At 40.0% G+C, this 17,553-nt stretch overlaps 1 protein-coding gene across 10 annotated transcripts in view; it reads left to right on the top strand.

The window, feature by feature from the left end:
* Positions 1 to 17,553, top strand: part of ATRN (attractin) — a 152,834-nt gene that overhangs the window by 90,869 nt on the left and 44,412 nt on the right. The window contains exon 25 of one of the 10 annotated variants that reach the window (XR_012673405.1): positions 14,524 to 14,687. The exons of 8 other annotated variants lie outside the window; for them this stretch is intronic. Coding sequence is in view for 1 of the 2 variants with exons in the window: in XM_075148376.1 (XP_075004477.1) it covers positions 2,888 to 2,920 (33 nt within the window). In the remaining variant the exon portion in view is untranslated. Of the gene's footprint in view, positions 1 to 2,887; positions 3,491 to 14,523; positions 14,688 to 17,553 lie in introns of those variants that run through there. One more of the 10 variants, XM_075148376.1, reaches the window with a different exon arrangement.

The following is a 17,553-nucleotide window of genomic DNA, read 5'->3' as shown; positions in this document are numbered from 1 at the left end:
GGGGCAGGGCTTTGCAGTCCTCCTTGTTGAACATCATGAGGTTCCTGTTGGCCCATTTCTCCGGCCTGGTGAGGTCCCTCTGGATGGCAGCACGACCCTCTGGTGTATCAGCCACTCCTCCGTTTGGTGTCGCCTGCAAACTTGCTGGGGGTACGCTCTGCTGCATCATCCACATCATTAATGAACATAATAGATAGGATCAGGCCCAGTATTGACCCCTGCGGTACACCGCTAGTTACTGGCCTCCAACTAGACTTCATGCCACTGGTCACCACCCCCTGGACCCAATCATTCATCCAGTTTTCAATCTACCTCACTATCTCCTCATCTTAGCCCATATTTGCCCTTCTGAGGGTTTTCATGTCTCCTTCATAAAGAGGCTGTAACCATATAGATCTGCTTTTGGCCAGTATCACACTGTACTTTCAGTCCACTCACCATCTGGTGTAACCCTGCTGTCACATTTGATGCCACATGAAAGCTTTTCCAGGCCAGATGCTAAGACACTATACACTTGGACACTACGCTGCTTACACCACCCAGGGGTACTGCTTTACTCTAACTAATTTCTTTTCCCTCCTCACCATCCTGATAATTTTTTTCAGAGCAGTTGATGAGTAGGTATTAGGAAATGTAATGGTTCCATAGAGGAAAAACTAGAGAAAAGTCAGTAAAAAAGTATGCTTTGTCTCCGGGACTCACTGTGTCCTTTCAGGTCTTGTGCAATCTTCCATGGTGGATTGAGCTGCCCTCAATTGCCCTTAATTGCAGTCTGTGTTCCTACCTGTCCTTTCTGTACCTCTTTCCTATTTGCTTTCCCTGTTTTTTCCTTTTTTGTAAAGTCTTGGCTCTCTGTAGACATTTATCTTCAATAAGATGAAATAGAACATAACTCAAGCTATGGATTTTTGGGACAAGGACTTTCTAGCAATTGATCCTTGATTGGGATTCACTACAAGATTTAAAGTAGAGCCATGGGGTGACCTCTCTGCTTTCCTTACTGCTCCTTCAGCACTCATCCCATGCTTCTTTCTCCTCAGGAATAGTCCTTACTTGGACCTTTCCCATACTCCCTCTCTTATTTCTTTTTCTATTTCACTGCATAAAAGTGCCTATGCAGTTGGGTTTAGGCCTTCAGGGCAAGCTGACTCGTTAATTAAAACTATATGTTGCAGTATGGCCAGGATGCAAACTGTGTTTCTTATCTCGGAGACTGCCTCCTGCAGTTCTGCTCGTTGCAGTTACGCTATTAAACTTTTTGCAGCTACAGAACATGTTTCAATTTCCCTTTTGAAATTACAGTGTTTTTAATATAAGAAGTATGATGAAGTCAGTGAAACTCGGCTACTGCCAAACTGCTGGAAAATATTCTCTCCTTGTGTGTGTGCGTCACCTTGCAGCTTACGCATGTGTTTGGGCTGTTCCTGTGCAGTGCAGCGTGTTCAACTGGTTTTGGTGGTGGGTTTTTTTGTTTGAATATCGTAATAAACAGTCATTGTACGTACACTCTCTTATCCTGGCTTATTTTCAATTTAGATACAGTAGATGTGTAAACAGAAGTGTTTATGTACATACAAAACCTTGCAAGAGAGAACTTCAGAAATGTACAGTCTTTGCTGCAGAGCAATTAATCTACAATCCACATTTTTTTTTTTTAAATATTAGAAACTTTATTTTGAAGTCCTTGATTGAAATCTGTCTCTCTTTCCCTCTCCTTGCCTGTTAGAATCTGGCTTGGAGAGTATAAATGCTCTTTTGTGTTAGAGATAGCTGTGTCCTTGCCAATGCTGAATTCTGGCTTTTTTTTTCCTTCTTGCTCCACCTCTCTTCAAAACCACTTCAGTTCAGGGTTTTTTTTTTTTCTAAGTATATTGGTTTAGGATGTCTTTCCCTGCCTGCTTTAATGACTTGAAATGATTATTTTGTAAAAGAACTAAAGCTGCAAAATGCAGAAAGCCTTCAAAATACAGCAATCTGCTTCCTAATACCTCCTGTCTGAGTGGTTTCCGAGTATGAAAGCTACGTTGTGGAGTTCACTTAAAACCTTCGCTTGCCCAGCTTTCTTGAAAACCCAGGTAAGGTCTTGTCGATATTTCCATTCTCTCTGCTTCGCGGCTCCTCTTTGCTAACAAACTTTGTCTGGCACGGCCACGGTGACTTTGTAAGCGTTGTACCAAACCCCAGCTGTTCACCTTTCTCTCTTTTGCTTGGAAAGCGCTGCCCTAAATATTCCTTATCTTCCACCAAACTGAGAGCACACCCTTTAGAAAAGGACATTAGTGGATGTTGTTAGGGTTGATGTTTTTCTGTAGTCATGTAAATGTAATATGATCTTTCCCCCCTGCTATTTTTGTGTTTTCTTAATCTTTGTGGTAAGTTTGCTTTGTTACTCATTCAAAATACATCTCAGATTAGAAAAGAGCTATAACATACAAATAATCAGCTATACAATATTGCAATAAGAAGCAAGGAAATTCAATGCAGAAACTTCCAGAGGACGACTTCTTTTCATGGGTTTCAATCCAGACAAAAGTCGGCTCACTCAGAGGTGAAACTTCGGTTCTGGAACTGACAAGTAGCTAATGATGAGAATTTAAAAGTCTCTTTGATACTTGTGTAAATGTCAGCAGTTTTTAACAGCGTTTAAACTAGCATGTATTTACCTGGAGCAGATTCCAGTGAGTCCCTCTCCTCAATGCACAGGGAGTGAAAATTAGAGTTGCTAATATAGCTAACTTCAGCCCCTTCTTAATGGCTATGAGCTTTCTGCTCCATTACAGCTTACTGTTGACGGTGTTTTCTACCACTCAGATATAAACTTGTGTTCTTGTCTTGTTTCATACCCAAACTATTGTTTTCATTAACAGTCTGTCCCATTTGATTTTAGGTTGCTTTCTCCCAGATTCAGAGCCCTGACTAAGAAGTCTTTTGCATTGATCTCTACTTTCTGAGTATATGTAAGACGCCTAGGAGCTGATTAAGGAAAAAACACAGTTTGTAATTGTATCATTAACTGGCAATTGCCTCCTCTCTTTCCCTCGCGTTGGTTGAAGTATTTTAATTTGAATGCGCTTAAACGTTAATTATGAGCCAAATGCTTCAAGGAACAAAAAGAGGCGAATGGATTTTGCAGCCTCTTGCATACAAAATATACCATTTGCAAAATCTCGCTAGATATTCACTATATATTGTTTGCTTGGCAATTTATCATCACGTTGGGCTTCAAAAAAGTGCCACCGTGACTATGTAGCATCCCTGCACGTGCTAGTGGTGGAGCACTGCAACAGCATTAGACAGCTTACACTGTTTGATGACCCAAAGTATTTGATAACCAATGGGAAATTTTCAAGTCACTTAAATTGCTGCCTTCCACTCTGATTTCATAAAGGCTGTAGTGGAAAAATAGCTAAAATTGCCTCTGGCCCACATTTTTTTAGTTTCTCAAACTTCTGCATGGGCTCTTGAAGCTTTTTTCTGGGTTCTTCCAGTTGATTTATTTCAGGACTGTGGATCTATAGCTCTTCTAAAGCTTTAATCCTTTCTACACAGAAAGTTAATGCACTGTGGATAGCTTAATTCAGTCACATAATGTGTTGTCATAATTATTCGAGATATTTCAAAATACGCTGTTTACCGTGATAGGAAAATATTTGTGAACCCACTCAAAAAGTTGAATTGCTGTCTAGTTCATCTGCTGAAATTGTGAATGGTGAACCGAAAGGTGGAAACAATTCATCTCCCTTAAATTGATCGCTGCTTTCCGAGGAGCTGCCAAAAGTTCAAGCGCAGAAACTGTAACAAATGGGAGACCTGAAAATTGAGGACAGCCTCAGATGTGCTGTAATTAAATCAGCCTTTTGTTTGCAGCACTTTCTTTCGGTGATGGAGCGGGTGACTGTCACTAACCTGGGTGTATTCACTCGCACATCCATGGGTTACACGGCATGCCTGCTGCTGTGTGTACAGCAACCACAGCGTGTGCTGTCCTGGGGAATGAAATGTAAACAGTTACGTGCAAACCTCTTGGATGATGTACTCTTTAATGAACTACCTTCCTTTGGGGCCCTCCCGTCACTGCCTTATGTTGCTTTTGTTAACTTAGCATTGGCACAGACATCGCCAGGATGACTGCATCCAAGTTTTGAAGCAAAATACACATTTTAGTGCTCCAGTTAAGAGCTGCACTGCTGCAATTGAATAAGATTTCAAATAGATATGGGAGTACCATTCTGCTCTGAAAAAAGCTTTCAGAAATGACACTTTCTTGGATTCGAGTGCTTTGTATATTATACCTGTGACTACTGATTTTGATACATTTTTATGACCTTTTCTTCTTTTCTGCGTTGTTAGTCTAAGGGAACAGCCTAAGCTCTGTTTATTCCCATGCATCAAAAGATATCTGCCCTGCCTCTCATTGCAACCGAAGGGTTTGCTCTGCGATTGTATTATTTTCACTAATGGCCTCCTTTGACCTGTAAAACAGTTCCCACTGGTTTACAATGATACGCTGAAAATGTATGTAGGAATGTAAGAGGGCAGATTCTCTTCACGTCTATTTGGCTTTGCAGAGCTGGCCATTCCACTGTAAATGTGTCGTCGTCTTAAGCCAGTAGATATTTCCTGTGTTAGTATGTAGGCAAAGTTTACGTGGAGCCATACGCTGCTGGTGTCAGAGTAGAGATTTCAGAGCAGAGATGAATTATAAACTAGACTGAGATTCTTCTAAGGAATGGCTCTCTGGCTGATTAAAGCAGTCTCGTTTTCTCTTATGCTGAACGTGACTATTTAAGTGGGAAATAGTAGCCAATATTTTATAAAGTGCCAGGAATTATATTCCTAAAAAGTCTTAACAATCCTCAAACAAAGCTCTTACTCTGATCTTTATCATCATTATTTTAATGTTTCATGGTTCTTGTGTCCAGAAGTATGCAAATACTGAAATCTTCCCAAGTTCTCATTTTTCAAAGGAAACCTCTTTCATTAAAGCAGTTTTGGATTAAGTTTCTTCTTCTGATACTCTTTCCCCATCCTGCTATTTTTATTGGCTATGTTACCCATAAAACAGGTGGTCTCCATTAGCATGAATCTTAATACCATTTTCAATTAGGCTTTAATTTTACTTGCCATTCGGCGTTTCACGTGGTTCGGGAAGCATTTGTTTTCTTGCAGAGCTAAGTGATGGATGACACTTCACTGCAGCCAAGGAAAGCTTTGGGGTACCCTTGGCTCCTGCCGGGTGAGGAAGACAGTACCCCTCCGCTTAAAAACGCAGCTGGAGGAATGTCGGATCCCATGCTTCCCCCTTCCTTTGATTTTGGGCTTTTGACCTCTTTCAGGTGACATGAATATTACCAGCAGTGATGCTCTCGAGGGTTACCTCTTTGAGGTTTACAGCCTAACTAAAAGGCTTTGATAATGCACGTAATTAAGATAGAGCGAAGAAACTGTACCGCAGTTAAAAAGCGGGGTCTGTAACTGACTCTGGTACCCTGATTTGTCTCTGGAGGAAACATGAGTCGTTTGATACGGGGCATAAATATCCCTGAGGACTGGACATGGCCTGTGGAGGTTTCCAGCCTTTCTCTAAATTAATGTTGTTCTGTAATCAAAAGCCACAGGCTAATCGAATGAAAGCTCTCAGTAAGGGTAAAGGGAAAGAAAAAATGTCTTTTGTTGTTGGCTAAAGAGAATAAAATACATATAGATAGATAGTGATTGCTTTGATAAAATAATTACGTAGCCTTGAAACCATACTGAGGATGGTGATCTTGATAGCTTTCCTGCCAGGTCCTCAGTGTGCCTCATGCACCTTTAATTAGGAATAGATGTAGGTGTGGAGATATAATCATCCTTAGCTCTCTGGGACCCTTCTGTTCCAAAAATGTTCTTTTTCTTTTGCTTCTGAAAGCACTGGAATGCCGAAGTTGTTTGCTAATGATGTCCCTTGCCTTTATTTAGATATAACTGCAGGTGCTTTTGAGCCTCTCTCACTGCATCTCTCTTGCTGTGGTGAGGTTTGCTTTAAACCGAACAATGAAACGTAAATCAATTTGTTAATCTGATGAAATTTGCTGTTGAATGTAATTACTTTTGGAGACATACAATTACATGCTGATTTTTCAGAACAGGCAAACTGACATCTTCTGCTGGGGACGGAAAGACTTGAAACAGTTGATACTTTAAAACGTGAAACAGCTGCTTCCTTTTTATCTGCTCCTGCCTTCTTATTTTTGGCATAAACCGATGACATTTTTCTGCTTTTAGAAGTTGTTCCTTTTCATATTAAGTTGTATTTTTGTTAGCAGCTACCTAAATCCTTAAAAACTGGGGTTTCTCTCAAAGGCAGTTAACCCTTGCAAGGATGTGTTGCAACTTCAGTACCTTTTTACTGGAGGTGGTGGCTTCAGCAACTTTGAAAAATGCTTACGCTAAATTTTCCCCAAGTGCTGTATTGTTGCATGGGATTTTTATCCATTTACCCAACCATTGGGTAAATCTTGGGGTTTTATATCTACAACTTGAGCTATATGTGGGATGAACAGTAGTAACTTGCGTATCTTTGTTTGCAAGGTTTATTGTAAGGTGTTCATATAGCATTGGAAGTCTGCTCATGTGGCTGTTCCAAAACTTTAGCTGCATAAATAAGAAAAGTTATAGGAGAACGGAGAGACACAGACTGTGATTCAGATTTAATAATACCAGGAGGATTTCTTTGGTTGAGGGTTTTTTTGGATATGAGAGTAAGAAATGTATGGATTGTCTTACTTTTCAGGAAGCTGATTTTTTTTTTTTTTTCTTTTAAGATACAGGGCTGGAAAGCATAATATCAAAAAAATGCAGAATTAATTTTTTATGGAAGCAAAGTCTGCATTAGGCAATTAATTTTTCCTGGGTGAGGCCCAGGGTGGTGATGTGCTGGTTGCTTGCCGTTGCTGTGCTTCTATGCTGAATAGCTCTTGAAAATACAGTATGCCACCACTGAATGTAAATGTAAACCTCAAGTTCAAATATATTTCAGAAAACGAGCGATGTGGGCTATTGCTGGGAAGCTTTTACAGCTACCAAAAGAGCTAGATATATTTCCTTATGCGAAAGCTTATTTAAAGAGTCAAAGAATAGGAAGCAGAGTTAATGAAGAGGAGAAAAGTGCACTGCCAATAAAATATAAGAAGCCAGCATACTCAAATGCAATGGTACATATAGCCTGGCTAAACCACGGGCGGGGGGAAATATATTCTGTACTAACACAGGGTGACAAAACCAAAAAGCCTCTGTCTTGTTGAGCTAACAGACATGAAGACAGAGCCACCAGCACTCAAATAACAGCTCTCAGATGGCTCTGCGGGTCTGCTTTTGTTAAAAACAAACCATTCCTGGAATGTCGCTAAAACTTCTTTTTCTCTCACTTAGTTTCCTGACTTCATATAACTAAGGGTTTTTTTTTCTACCGCATCGGCAAATCTTGCTCACAGCAGTGTTGGCAAGCAGCGTGGACAGTTGGGGTCAGGGCGGTGTAGTACTATCCCAGCCCTGTGTAATAATAAATTTCTGGGACGATTGGGGTTTTTGTTGGTTTTTTTTCTAAATTGGTTTCTTTTTTCTTCTCTTTTTTTTCCTTAATTATGAGTGTCATGTATAGTTATTTCTTAAAACAGTCTATTTTGCATGCAAGACTAGCACCATCCTGGTTCCTACACCTGGAGCCAAAGTATCTTTAAATTACATGAATATTTTGACTATGGGGATTGAAATAAATCACGATAGATTGATTTGTCAGTTCAGTTTTTTACTGGGAAGTTCTTCATGACGAAATGGTGAAATACATATTCTAGAAAGCCTTTAGTGATAGATAGTAACTACCTGTCCTTTTTTAATGCTAATACAAGAGCTGATATATACAGGCTGTTCATTTTTTCCCTACCCAGCAGTGGTTTTTTTTTTTTCCTGCTAAGATTTCTTTAACACAAAATCATAGCCTAGGCTCTCGGCAAATAAAACCTTGATGAGTAAAACAGCCCAGCCTATGATTTCTGACTTCATAGCTCTTTCAAAACTGTTACTGATACTGCATAGTGAGCCCTTACATGAGCTCACGTACCCTGTGCTCCACAGCATAAAGTTTCCTTCCAAAGTACCTGATGTTTTTCCCCTGATTTTATGTTTACTCCAGCTCAGGAGTATGCAGTGGAGAAAAACACATTTGTTAAAGTTCCCAGCATTTTATTTTATAACTGTGCGAATGCATTACTTAAAAAATCCTAAAATGGGTTGAACTTTCAATTATTCTGCATATCTTTGGTTCTTCTATTTTCTTTTTTTTTTCTCTCTGCGAAAAGGTAGTTTGTGGAAAGAAAGTGGTGGGTTTTTTTTTTAATTACTGCCACTTCACGTGGTGATGTGACACCAGATTTGAAACAGTGTGTGGCTTTGGTATTGTGTAATAATGTGAGAAATGTTGTCACTACAAGGTCTTTTTATTTGGTTATTTCTATAAATATATACTTGCTTTACTTTGAACTACTTTTTTTTTTTTACTTTTGAACTTCTACTCCACTCTGGTGAGACCCCCCTGCAGTGCTGCGTCCAGCTCGGGGGTCCTCAGCACAGGACAGACATGGACCTGTTGGAGCGGGTCCAGAGGAGGCCACCAAAATGATCAGGGGATGGAACAGCTCTGCTGTGAGGAAAGGCTGAGAGAGTTGGGGTTGTTCAGCCTGGAGAAGAGAAGGCTCTGGGGAGACCTTATTGCGGCCTTTCAGTGCTTAAAGGGGCTTATAAGAAAGGTGGGGACAGACTTTTTAGCAGGGCCTGTAGCGACAGGACAAGGGGGAATGGTTTTAAACTAAAAGAGGGCAGATTCAGACTAGATAAAGGAAGAGATTTTTTACGCTGAGGGTGGTGAGACACTGGCCCAGGTTGCCCAGAGAGGTGGTAGATGCCCCATCCCTGGGAACATTCCAGGTCAGGTTGGACGGGGCTCTGAGCAACCTGATCTAGTTGGAGATGTCCCTGCCCATGGCAGAGGGGTTGGACTAGATGGCCTTCAAAGGTCCCTTCCAACCCAACCTATTCTCTGATTCTACATAGTTTATATATATAATATATACATATATATACTTATTTTACTACTTTATTTTATTAAGGATGTAAAATCCTTAGAATTTCTGTAGAGACTTCTGCAGCTGGTGTATTGCAAACCTTTTGTGATACAGTTTGATAAATGTTTTAAATCTTTCATCCCATATGATCCTTAGAAATCACGGCTTCCTCAGAGAGGGAGGCAGAGCTTTTTTTCCACTAATACCACTGCAGCACCGAGCTCTGTCTTGCATATATTTCCAGTGTTTTGTCTGGTCAGAAGTGATGCAAGGCATAAGGTTTTGCCCATTTCCATCTGTCAGCTATTTTGCAGCTTTAAAAAAAAAAATTGCTAATATGTATTTAGCTAATTTACTTTTCTTTTTATTCTTGGTTCCCTCTTGTGTACTTACATTGCAAGCTCTTTAGGAAAACAACTTTTATTCCTTTTAAGCTTTTGGCACACAAGTGGTTGTAGACGGTAAAGCTCATCTTTTTGCTGGACTTTGAGGGACTGAGAGTGTTTGAGCTGTTATGTGCTGAAGTTTTAATTTTTTCCATGCTGAAACTCTCCATAAATAGTTGGTATGCTGACGAACGTAACTTATCCTGCTCGCAGATGGTATCAGAGCTGTGCTCGGCGTGAAGCCAAGGAACGGGATCCTTCACAAATGCATCCACACAGCAGCGTCTGATACTGGAGGGAGGTACTTGAGGACTTGCAACTGGGAAGAGTGGAGTGTTTTAATGCTAGCGGCTCGCTTTCTGTGTCTAGTCTTGGCATTTTTATTTTTAACAACTTTTTTCAAAGTAGCTCAGAACTGCCTTGCCTCCAGAATAATCGTTGCAGTCGCGTGTAAATCCAAATCCATTTAAAATAAGGAATACATCAGCGTTTCTCTCTTAAAAGACTTGTACAGTGGCAAGAAAGCTCACTCCATAACCAAAATGTTATTCTCAGCTGCAGATTATAACCTCTTTTCTTCTTTCAATGTCATGAGCAAACTGCTTAGTGCTTTGTGAGCGAGCCGAGCTTTGCTGCTGGGAGTTGTCTCGGGGTGCGCAGCTCGGCCAGCGGTACCCGCGCCCCCTGCAAGCCGCCTGCCAACTGTCGGGCGTTCAGGCGAACACACGAGTGCTGTATCCCTGCTGCCAAGTTCAAGATAACTCGAAACAGCTTTGCAGCATAAACACATCTGAGGTCCAGTATAAGGGTTGATATTTTATATAGGTTTTCAAGAAGTCTCCTCTTTTTGAACTTGTTGCTTTTAAACCAAGCAGTGGAAAATGTGCTTTTTTTTTTTTTAAACGAGGGATTTTATTGCATTGTTTTTCTCAGCTGAATTCCTCTTAAAGGAGTGAATTCCTTACCTGCATTGCATTTAATAAGCAAGACCTTTTAGCAAAGAGGTTTTTTTCCTCTAGTTAAACGTTTAAAGTAGAAACAGCATGAAGTTTTTGTGCTGTGCTTGAGAAGGTACTGTTGCTTACAGGTTGTAGAATTAAAACAGGCAACGTATAGGATTGCTTTTCAGGCGACTTCTACCAAACCTGTAGGTCAGTCTTCCAAGGCTGAGTTTTTTTCTGGCCCTGCCTCAGGTTTCCTGTGGCATTTGGTAGTGCGTTACTGTAAGGAGTAGGTGTGCGGGGTCTGATCTGAGATTGCTGTTCCAATTATGGGACTTTCCAGAACGTTGTTTGCTAGTGCACTTTAAATTTAGATGAGCATCACTATTCAACACCTGGCTGTTTATTGAACAAATACTTCCCATTTGTCAGATTTGTGTGGTAATTTTTCTGATGCAGAGAAATGAAGGACTAAATCTTAAACACTATTTTTAATTTAGAGGCAGCTATGCCCGTGTTTGCTCTGCACAGCAATCTGAGAGCTCACATGGGAGACAAAGCATATATAATTGGCATTTCTAAGCCAACTGCTGACTGCAGCCAATTAGCTGAAAAGTGACAATTTGTGACTACTGCAGTAAGGCGGCACAGTATTGGAATATAAATCGATTTCCATCTCGGTATAAGTTCAGAAGTGAACTAGTTTTTATATTTGCACAGTATCAAGTGTTTGTGCCATAAAGCTCAATGGTTTAGTTAGTATTGCAGCAAGTGAGGAGTAAGTTATTTCTCTCTTTCATTGGTCCTCCACACAGGAGCAATGCGGCTTGTAGTAGTAGGTGTGAAAATCAAATTTTAGTGGAGATTTTATTTTTACTTCTTGTAGAATGTAAATCTGAGCATGTGAACCTCCTCAGCTGCACCAAGTTGGCCATAAGTTTTTCTTCTACAAAATATAAAGTAGCAGTCTGTTGAGTGTGCTTGGATGCAAATTGGTTTTTGAGCAGTGAGTAATTCTTTTAATGCAAGCAGGAATAGATCAATCTGGACTTATGTCTGGGATTTCTCTGCTTTCTGTGATCCATGTCTCCTGGACTTTTAGCTGTCAGATCAGCTGGTGTTGCAGCTGTGGATGGTTATCCCCTGCTCAAATTTGTCAGCTTTCAATTGAGTATCACAACTCCTTCTGATGTCCACACCTACACCATCAAGTGTGTTACAAACTCTGGGATCTCCCACCTCTGAATCATGTTCCACTTTTAACTTGTTTTGTGTCAGAGTTTTTCAAGTTACAATTAATTGATTCCTTCTCTCAGACTTACGGTTTAGCTTTTCTGTCTAGAGAATCTTTCCCTGTGGAGCGAGTTGTTCTTGCAGGTTTTGAAGACTTAGAGGGGTCAAGTCAGCTTAGATTTTCTTCCTAACCTCAAAATTTGGGATGTAGTTTTGCTGTTCATTTAAAATAGATCCGTGGTGCCTCTAAAATAGGAATGTCCTGCTGCCTCCGTGGTGTGGCACCACGTTGCCCGTTGGTGCAGTGACTGCGACCCGGGTGTGAATCCACCTGAAAGCTGGCTCAGCAAAGGTCAGTCTTCAGCTGCAGTGGGTTGTGTGATCTGGTTTACTGTACAGCTGCAAATACACTGTACACTCTTCTGGGTAATGGGAAATACGGGAACAAGTGATTAAAGGGAGGGTGTGGATGCACACTTGGGCATCAGCAGCACTTACGGAAGGGTAAAAATGTTGGTGTGATCATGGTCAAAGCTTTGCTTTGTTCCCTTAGAGATACAAATATCTTTTGTTTTTTCAGTGTAGGTGTCTTGTTCTGCACTTAACTGAACATTAACTGTGCACAGAGGCAAGGAGCTGTAATGCTTCTCTTCCCTTTTGGAGATTCAACACCCACATTTCACTGTCAAATATCTTCATTCACTGAAATTTGTATTCCATTATCCATTTGTTAAATTGCCAAACTGTACTTGGTACATCTGAATGCAAATAGTTTAGGTCTTGACTGAGACAGGGCATAATGCTAATCAACCCTTTTCCAGGTGAAGATGGACCAAGGGCAACTAAACCCCTTGCATCCAAAAAGAAACTGTCTTTTAGGATACTGTGACACAAGGCTCCCGAAACAAAGCTGGTATATGTTCTCCTTCTTGAGCACCAACAATTAGAACAGGGTTTGTTAAGTTGTTTTAAGAAGATCATGGTTTCTCTCAGCAATTGGCCATCCTACTGCATTTGCCTATTACCTCTTATACTTGGATTACAAGTATAATCCATGTACATTTAATGGTTTTGTTCTCTAACATTTTGTGAGCTGTTAGCCCGTGTTCCTTGTCCCCAGGATCTACCATAACGCAAGAAGTGAAGAAAGAGGAGATATTAATGCGCTTATTCTTTCCAGGTGTGATACACAATGTTAACACAGAGGATGGGTAGTCTTGACTTAGCCTGCTCTTCTGTACTTTGTGGTTTACTCCATGGCCTGATCTGAAAGGTAGAAATAATTATAATAATGAAGCATTCCCTTTGTTCCTATATCGTAACGTTGGAACATGTTGGTCAGGCCTCTGACTGGATTTAGTTGCCTTTCAGGGCTCCTGCAGCCTGAATTTATCTGATTCATCTTGGTCAAGTTTGTGGATTTGTATTTTGGGGTGGGGAGAACAGGGATGCAGGCTGTTTAACCTGCTTATCAGGCTTATAGCCTGAACTTTTCCTATGTTTTGCCACTCTGGATCAGACTTATAAAAATTAAGGTCTACTTTTCAGCTTACCACCACATCAAAGACTTTTGCAGGAGAGAGGCAAAGTGGTTCTTGTGAGCTCGAATCTTGGCTTTGAGTTTCTTCCGTTCAGTGAAGTTGTTCTTCCATCATTTTCATTGAATCATCTAAGCTTTTAACACTGGGGTATGCTGACCCAGTTTCCAGTTTTTCTGCTTTCTTGACACTGAAAGCAGATTTAATAAATCAGTAGTCACTTCCTTTCTGTTGCTCAACATCTGGTCCAATGTCTGTGTGCCTTACCACAAACAGCTGCATGCAGTCTAGCAGTGTGGTGTGATATTTAGTGCCTAAACATGGGCACCTAGTGCCAAGAGGATGGCAGATAGGATGTAGGACCTATCAGAGGCCCATGCACTTCTGGAGCAGCAGCTGGAGGCCAGGTGAAATGTCTTAGGGCCAGATGAATGGCAACAGGTTACCCCTACCTAGGCAATGAATGGAGCTTTTAGTGCATCCATGAAACCAAGGGCAAGGAAGCACTGTGGAAATTTAAACCATCTAAATATAGGGGTCTACAAATGGATGTTTTCATGTGCCGTAGGTATTTAAGGTCCCATTATAGATGGGGACATAGATCTGGAACTGTTCAGGTAATCCTGTAATAGACGCCTACGTTGGCCAACTGAATCACAGATGATGTTTCCATTGAGTGTAAAGGGCCGATAGACACTTACCTCTGTATTCCTGTATTTAGATGTCTTAATCTGTGTCTGAGTCCCATAAATCTCATCTGCAGAGGTGAACAGATGGTTCCTTCTGAAAAATTGTCCTGGAAGCTAACATCGCCGAGACGATTTGAGAGCCACCTGCCCAAAAAGGGTCATCTTGCCCTGCTCCTCCCTTGGGTTGCTGCTGAGTTTACCTCATCCCTCAGTGAGCTGCGTCAGCTCAAAAATACCAGCAAAAAGCCCTGCATTCCTATGGTTAGCTCTCTGCTGGCTTAACAACTTGCCTTGGCTCACTAAAGATGTTCACATGTGGCAGAGCTGGGACCACCTTTTAGGTGGTGGAGCTGGATTGTTAAATTGGCTCGTTTTTTCCCAAAACCTCACCGCCGAGGCTGTTGGAGTTGGCTCACTGCTTCTGTTGAGTGGAGAGCACCAAGAACAATATGTGTTTTCTGCCATGTGTTTCACTAGGGCACATTGTGTTTGTGTTTAAAGGAGAACTGCAACCGGGAACGATGTTTCTCTTGAGCAGAAGAGCACTCTTTCCCCCTGTCGCTATCATAGAGGACAAAATGAATGTTTCGATGACTTTGGCATCGCTCAAGAATACTTAAAAACCATTTGTTTTTCAGCAGGTCCTTTGACAGAAGCGCAGGCACTCAGCATTCAGGCCACGGCATCCTGTTACTGTTGTCTGTATTCTCCAAGGTCAGATTGAATCCTTGCCTCTAACCATAAAAAAACAGAAGAGAAAGTGGAGGTGCTGAGGAAGAAATAGAGGAAGATGTACATAAATGTCAACTGCAGCTTGTTTGGCTGTTGGCTTTATCTTTTTGGAAGCCCTTGGAGCTCCCAGCCTTTCAGTCTTACGTGCTGCTTTTTTGTTCGTTAACTTTGGCACTGGGACTATATTTAAATAAAAAGCAAAGTAGCCTGAAATCTCTGAATTTCCTTGGTTTTCAGTGCTGTGTGGTTCTGTAGACTTTCAAAACACGAGTGCTATAGCGTTCTCCCACCTGCTAGGTGAGGTTAATGGATCTAGCAGTAGGGACCCTTTTGATATCTTCTGAATTCACAGCAAGCACCAAACTCCAGTAGCCTGCTTCACGTTGCGCCTTCCCTGTTGTACTTCTCTGGTTTCGTAAGTTAATTAGACTTTTATTTTTCTCTCTTTTACAATTCTATTCTAGGAGTGTATCCTGTTCAAAATATCATTTCCAATTTCATTTTTTCTCATCCCTAATATGAAGTAGAGTTGAAAAGGAAGGCAGTGCTGATGTGAATTGAGTCACTTTATACGATAGCAGAGAAAGACAAAAATACAGCATGTAAATAATCCAGAATGGTTAACAGGGAAAGAAGAATGGTAGAAACAATGTTTTCTGTGTTTGTTCATGTTTTCTCAAGCATTTAGATACCCCAAATACTCCAAATTCTGTTATGAAAATGCCATACTTGAAATGTTCTTCAGTACGTTAGCAGTTTTTCAGTTAACAAGTTTAGATTAGGAGTACTAATATTATATATAATATTACAAATTATTTGTGTTTGGAGAGAGATTTGTCCCATCTCCATTGTGGCTAATAGTTTGGCTTTTATTTCTGTAAAATAACAGTAATGTCCAGCACAAGTGGAAGGAGTTATCTTATGATCTATCTGTAATTCTGTTTATTACAGGTAAGTGAGAGGAGTTACTCAAATTTGTTTCTTGCTATATTCGACAAAAAAAAAAATTTCTACAGAATTTCTCATTGGTTTGGTGATACTAATTTTTTTAGTGGTATGTGAAATTCAAGTACTTTTTAATGAGTTCAAAGCACTTGTAAATCAAAAGAATGTAGGCTTAAATAACTTTAGATATGGTTGCACTTACAGACTTAAGGTGAACTTGTTTCAAATTACGAAGTTGACTAAGAGTCAGCTGGGCCCATTTTTGCACAAAATTATTTTCTTGAAATTATTCTCAAGTTTCTTTTCTCTTGGAGCACAAACTTGGGTACTAATGCAAACCAATTCCTAGTATATAATCCCAATTTGTTTGTCAAAATTTACATCAGTCACAGGCTGTAGTTTAACTCCAGAAGTATTTTGAGTTTGAGATACCAACTGTTACTGAAATGTCAATTGGGTTCAGATTGCTTTTCCTTTACACAAAATATTTTGTGGCCAAGTACTTCGCCACTAACTCCTTTGAAATGCGTGTGTACTGATTTCAAAACTAGTGCACTTTTTAGATGTTGTTGGGTAGTTAGAGGTAGCCAAATTTTCTTCTTGGCTTAATATTTTATGCTAATCAAATGATAAAGAAAGTAAATCTCTTAATTATACATTTTTATCAGTCTATGTAGCCAGCTATTTTTATTCATCTGGAAAGCAGCCAGATTTTTTGGATACTTCAAATGATGTGGCATTAGAAAAAGTGTGATAGGCTGGTATACTTTTTCAGGTACCTTTTCAGATCAGATAAACACAAGCTTGATGATATTCTCTGGAATTAACGTAATTAATTTTCTGATCTGTTTTGATCTTAACTACTTAAGGATACTGCATTATTCCTAAGAACATAAAACATCTTTGAAGGACATGTATGTTATGAAAGCGGGAATTTGATTTTGTGGCTGAGCTGAAGTTCTGCGCAGTACCTGGAGGAGGTTCTCCCAGTCCCCAGCGCGAGATACACGGTGTTTTCCTGCAGTTACACTGCTTGTTCCTTTGGTACAAAATTAGTTTTTTGAGAATGGATAAATGAATCTTCTACTGTCATTTAAGCTTAATTAAAAATCCATACCGCTAAGAAATTTGTGCCATATTTTCCCTATATTCGGAATGAATAGTCTACTTTTAACAGCTATTTCTAACCAAACTTTCTATGTAACTGAATTAATTGCGTCCTAGGAACAGATTATATTAGGGGAAATTAAGCTCTAAGTAAGCAAACCATTAACAATTATGATCCTAAATTGCCTGTGACACAGATTGGTCAGGTTTAATAGCATAAAGTGTTTTCAGCTTGTGAGAAGTAAATTGCAGAAACCAACCTAGGGGGTTTTTTTAATCCATGTATGAGGTACAGATCCTCAGTTGGTCTTTGTAAGAGAAAAGCTCCAACAGGTAGGCAAAAGAAGCATCACTGGTAAAGCATCTATAGTGCTTCTGTGTGAAACAAACCCAGATTTTCCTTCTCTGTTTTACTTCCTACACTTCTGTTTCAAAAAATGAGAAGCCTTTCTCCTGTAACAGTTTAGAGATGAGTTCGCAGTCTCGTTAATCTTGCATGGAATGTGTCCTTACTTAAAATTAGCAGATACTAGTTTCTTCTTCACATTCTAATTGGAGCAAGCTTTGGTTTCCATCACAAACTGGTCCCAATGATCGTCTGCAGAGGACTGACCCGTTGATGATTTCTTTGTGCTTTCGATTTTCTTTTTCTACAAAGGATTTTTAAATATAAGCTGTTGATACATAATAAGGTCTTTGTTTTGAAATGCATCTTTTATAGTCAGTCAGCATCATAGTTATTCTCAGACTGTATTTCTATATACTGGATATATTACATGTTTGTATTTTGGGATGTGATATTTACATGTTTGTATTTTGGGATGTGATATTTTAGTAAGAAAATTCTTTGCCTTAAAGAACTACCAGAATAGTTACGCGAATAT

This window comes from Calonectris borealis, chromosome 4 (assembly GCF_964195595.1).
Source record: "Calonectris borealis chromosome 4, bCalBor7.hap1.2, whole genome shotgun sequence".
Taxonomy (NCBI): domain Eukaryota; kingdom Metazoa; phylum Chordata; class Aves; order Procellariiformes; family Procellariidae; genus Calonectris; species Calonectris borealis.
Note: the sequence above shows the minus strand (reverse complement) of the source record. Positions and strands in the feature narration are given on the sequence as shown.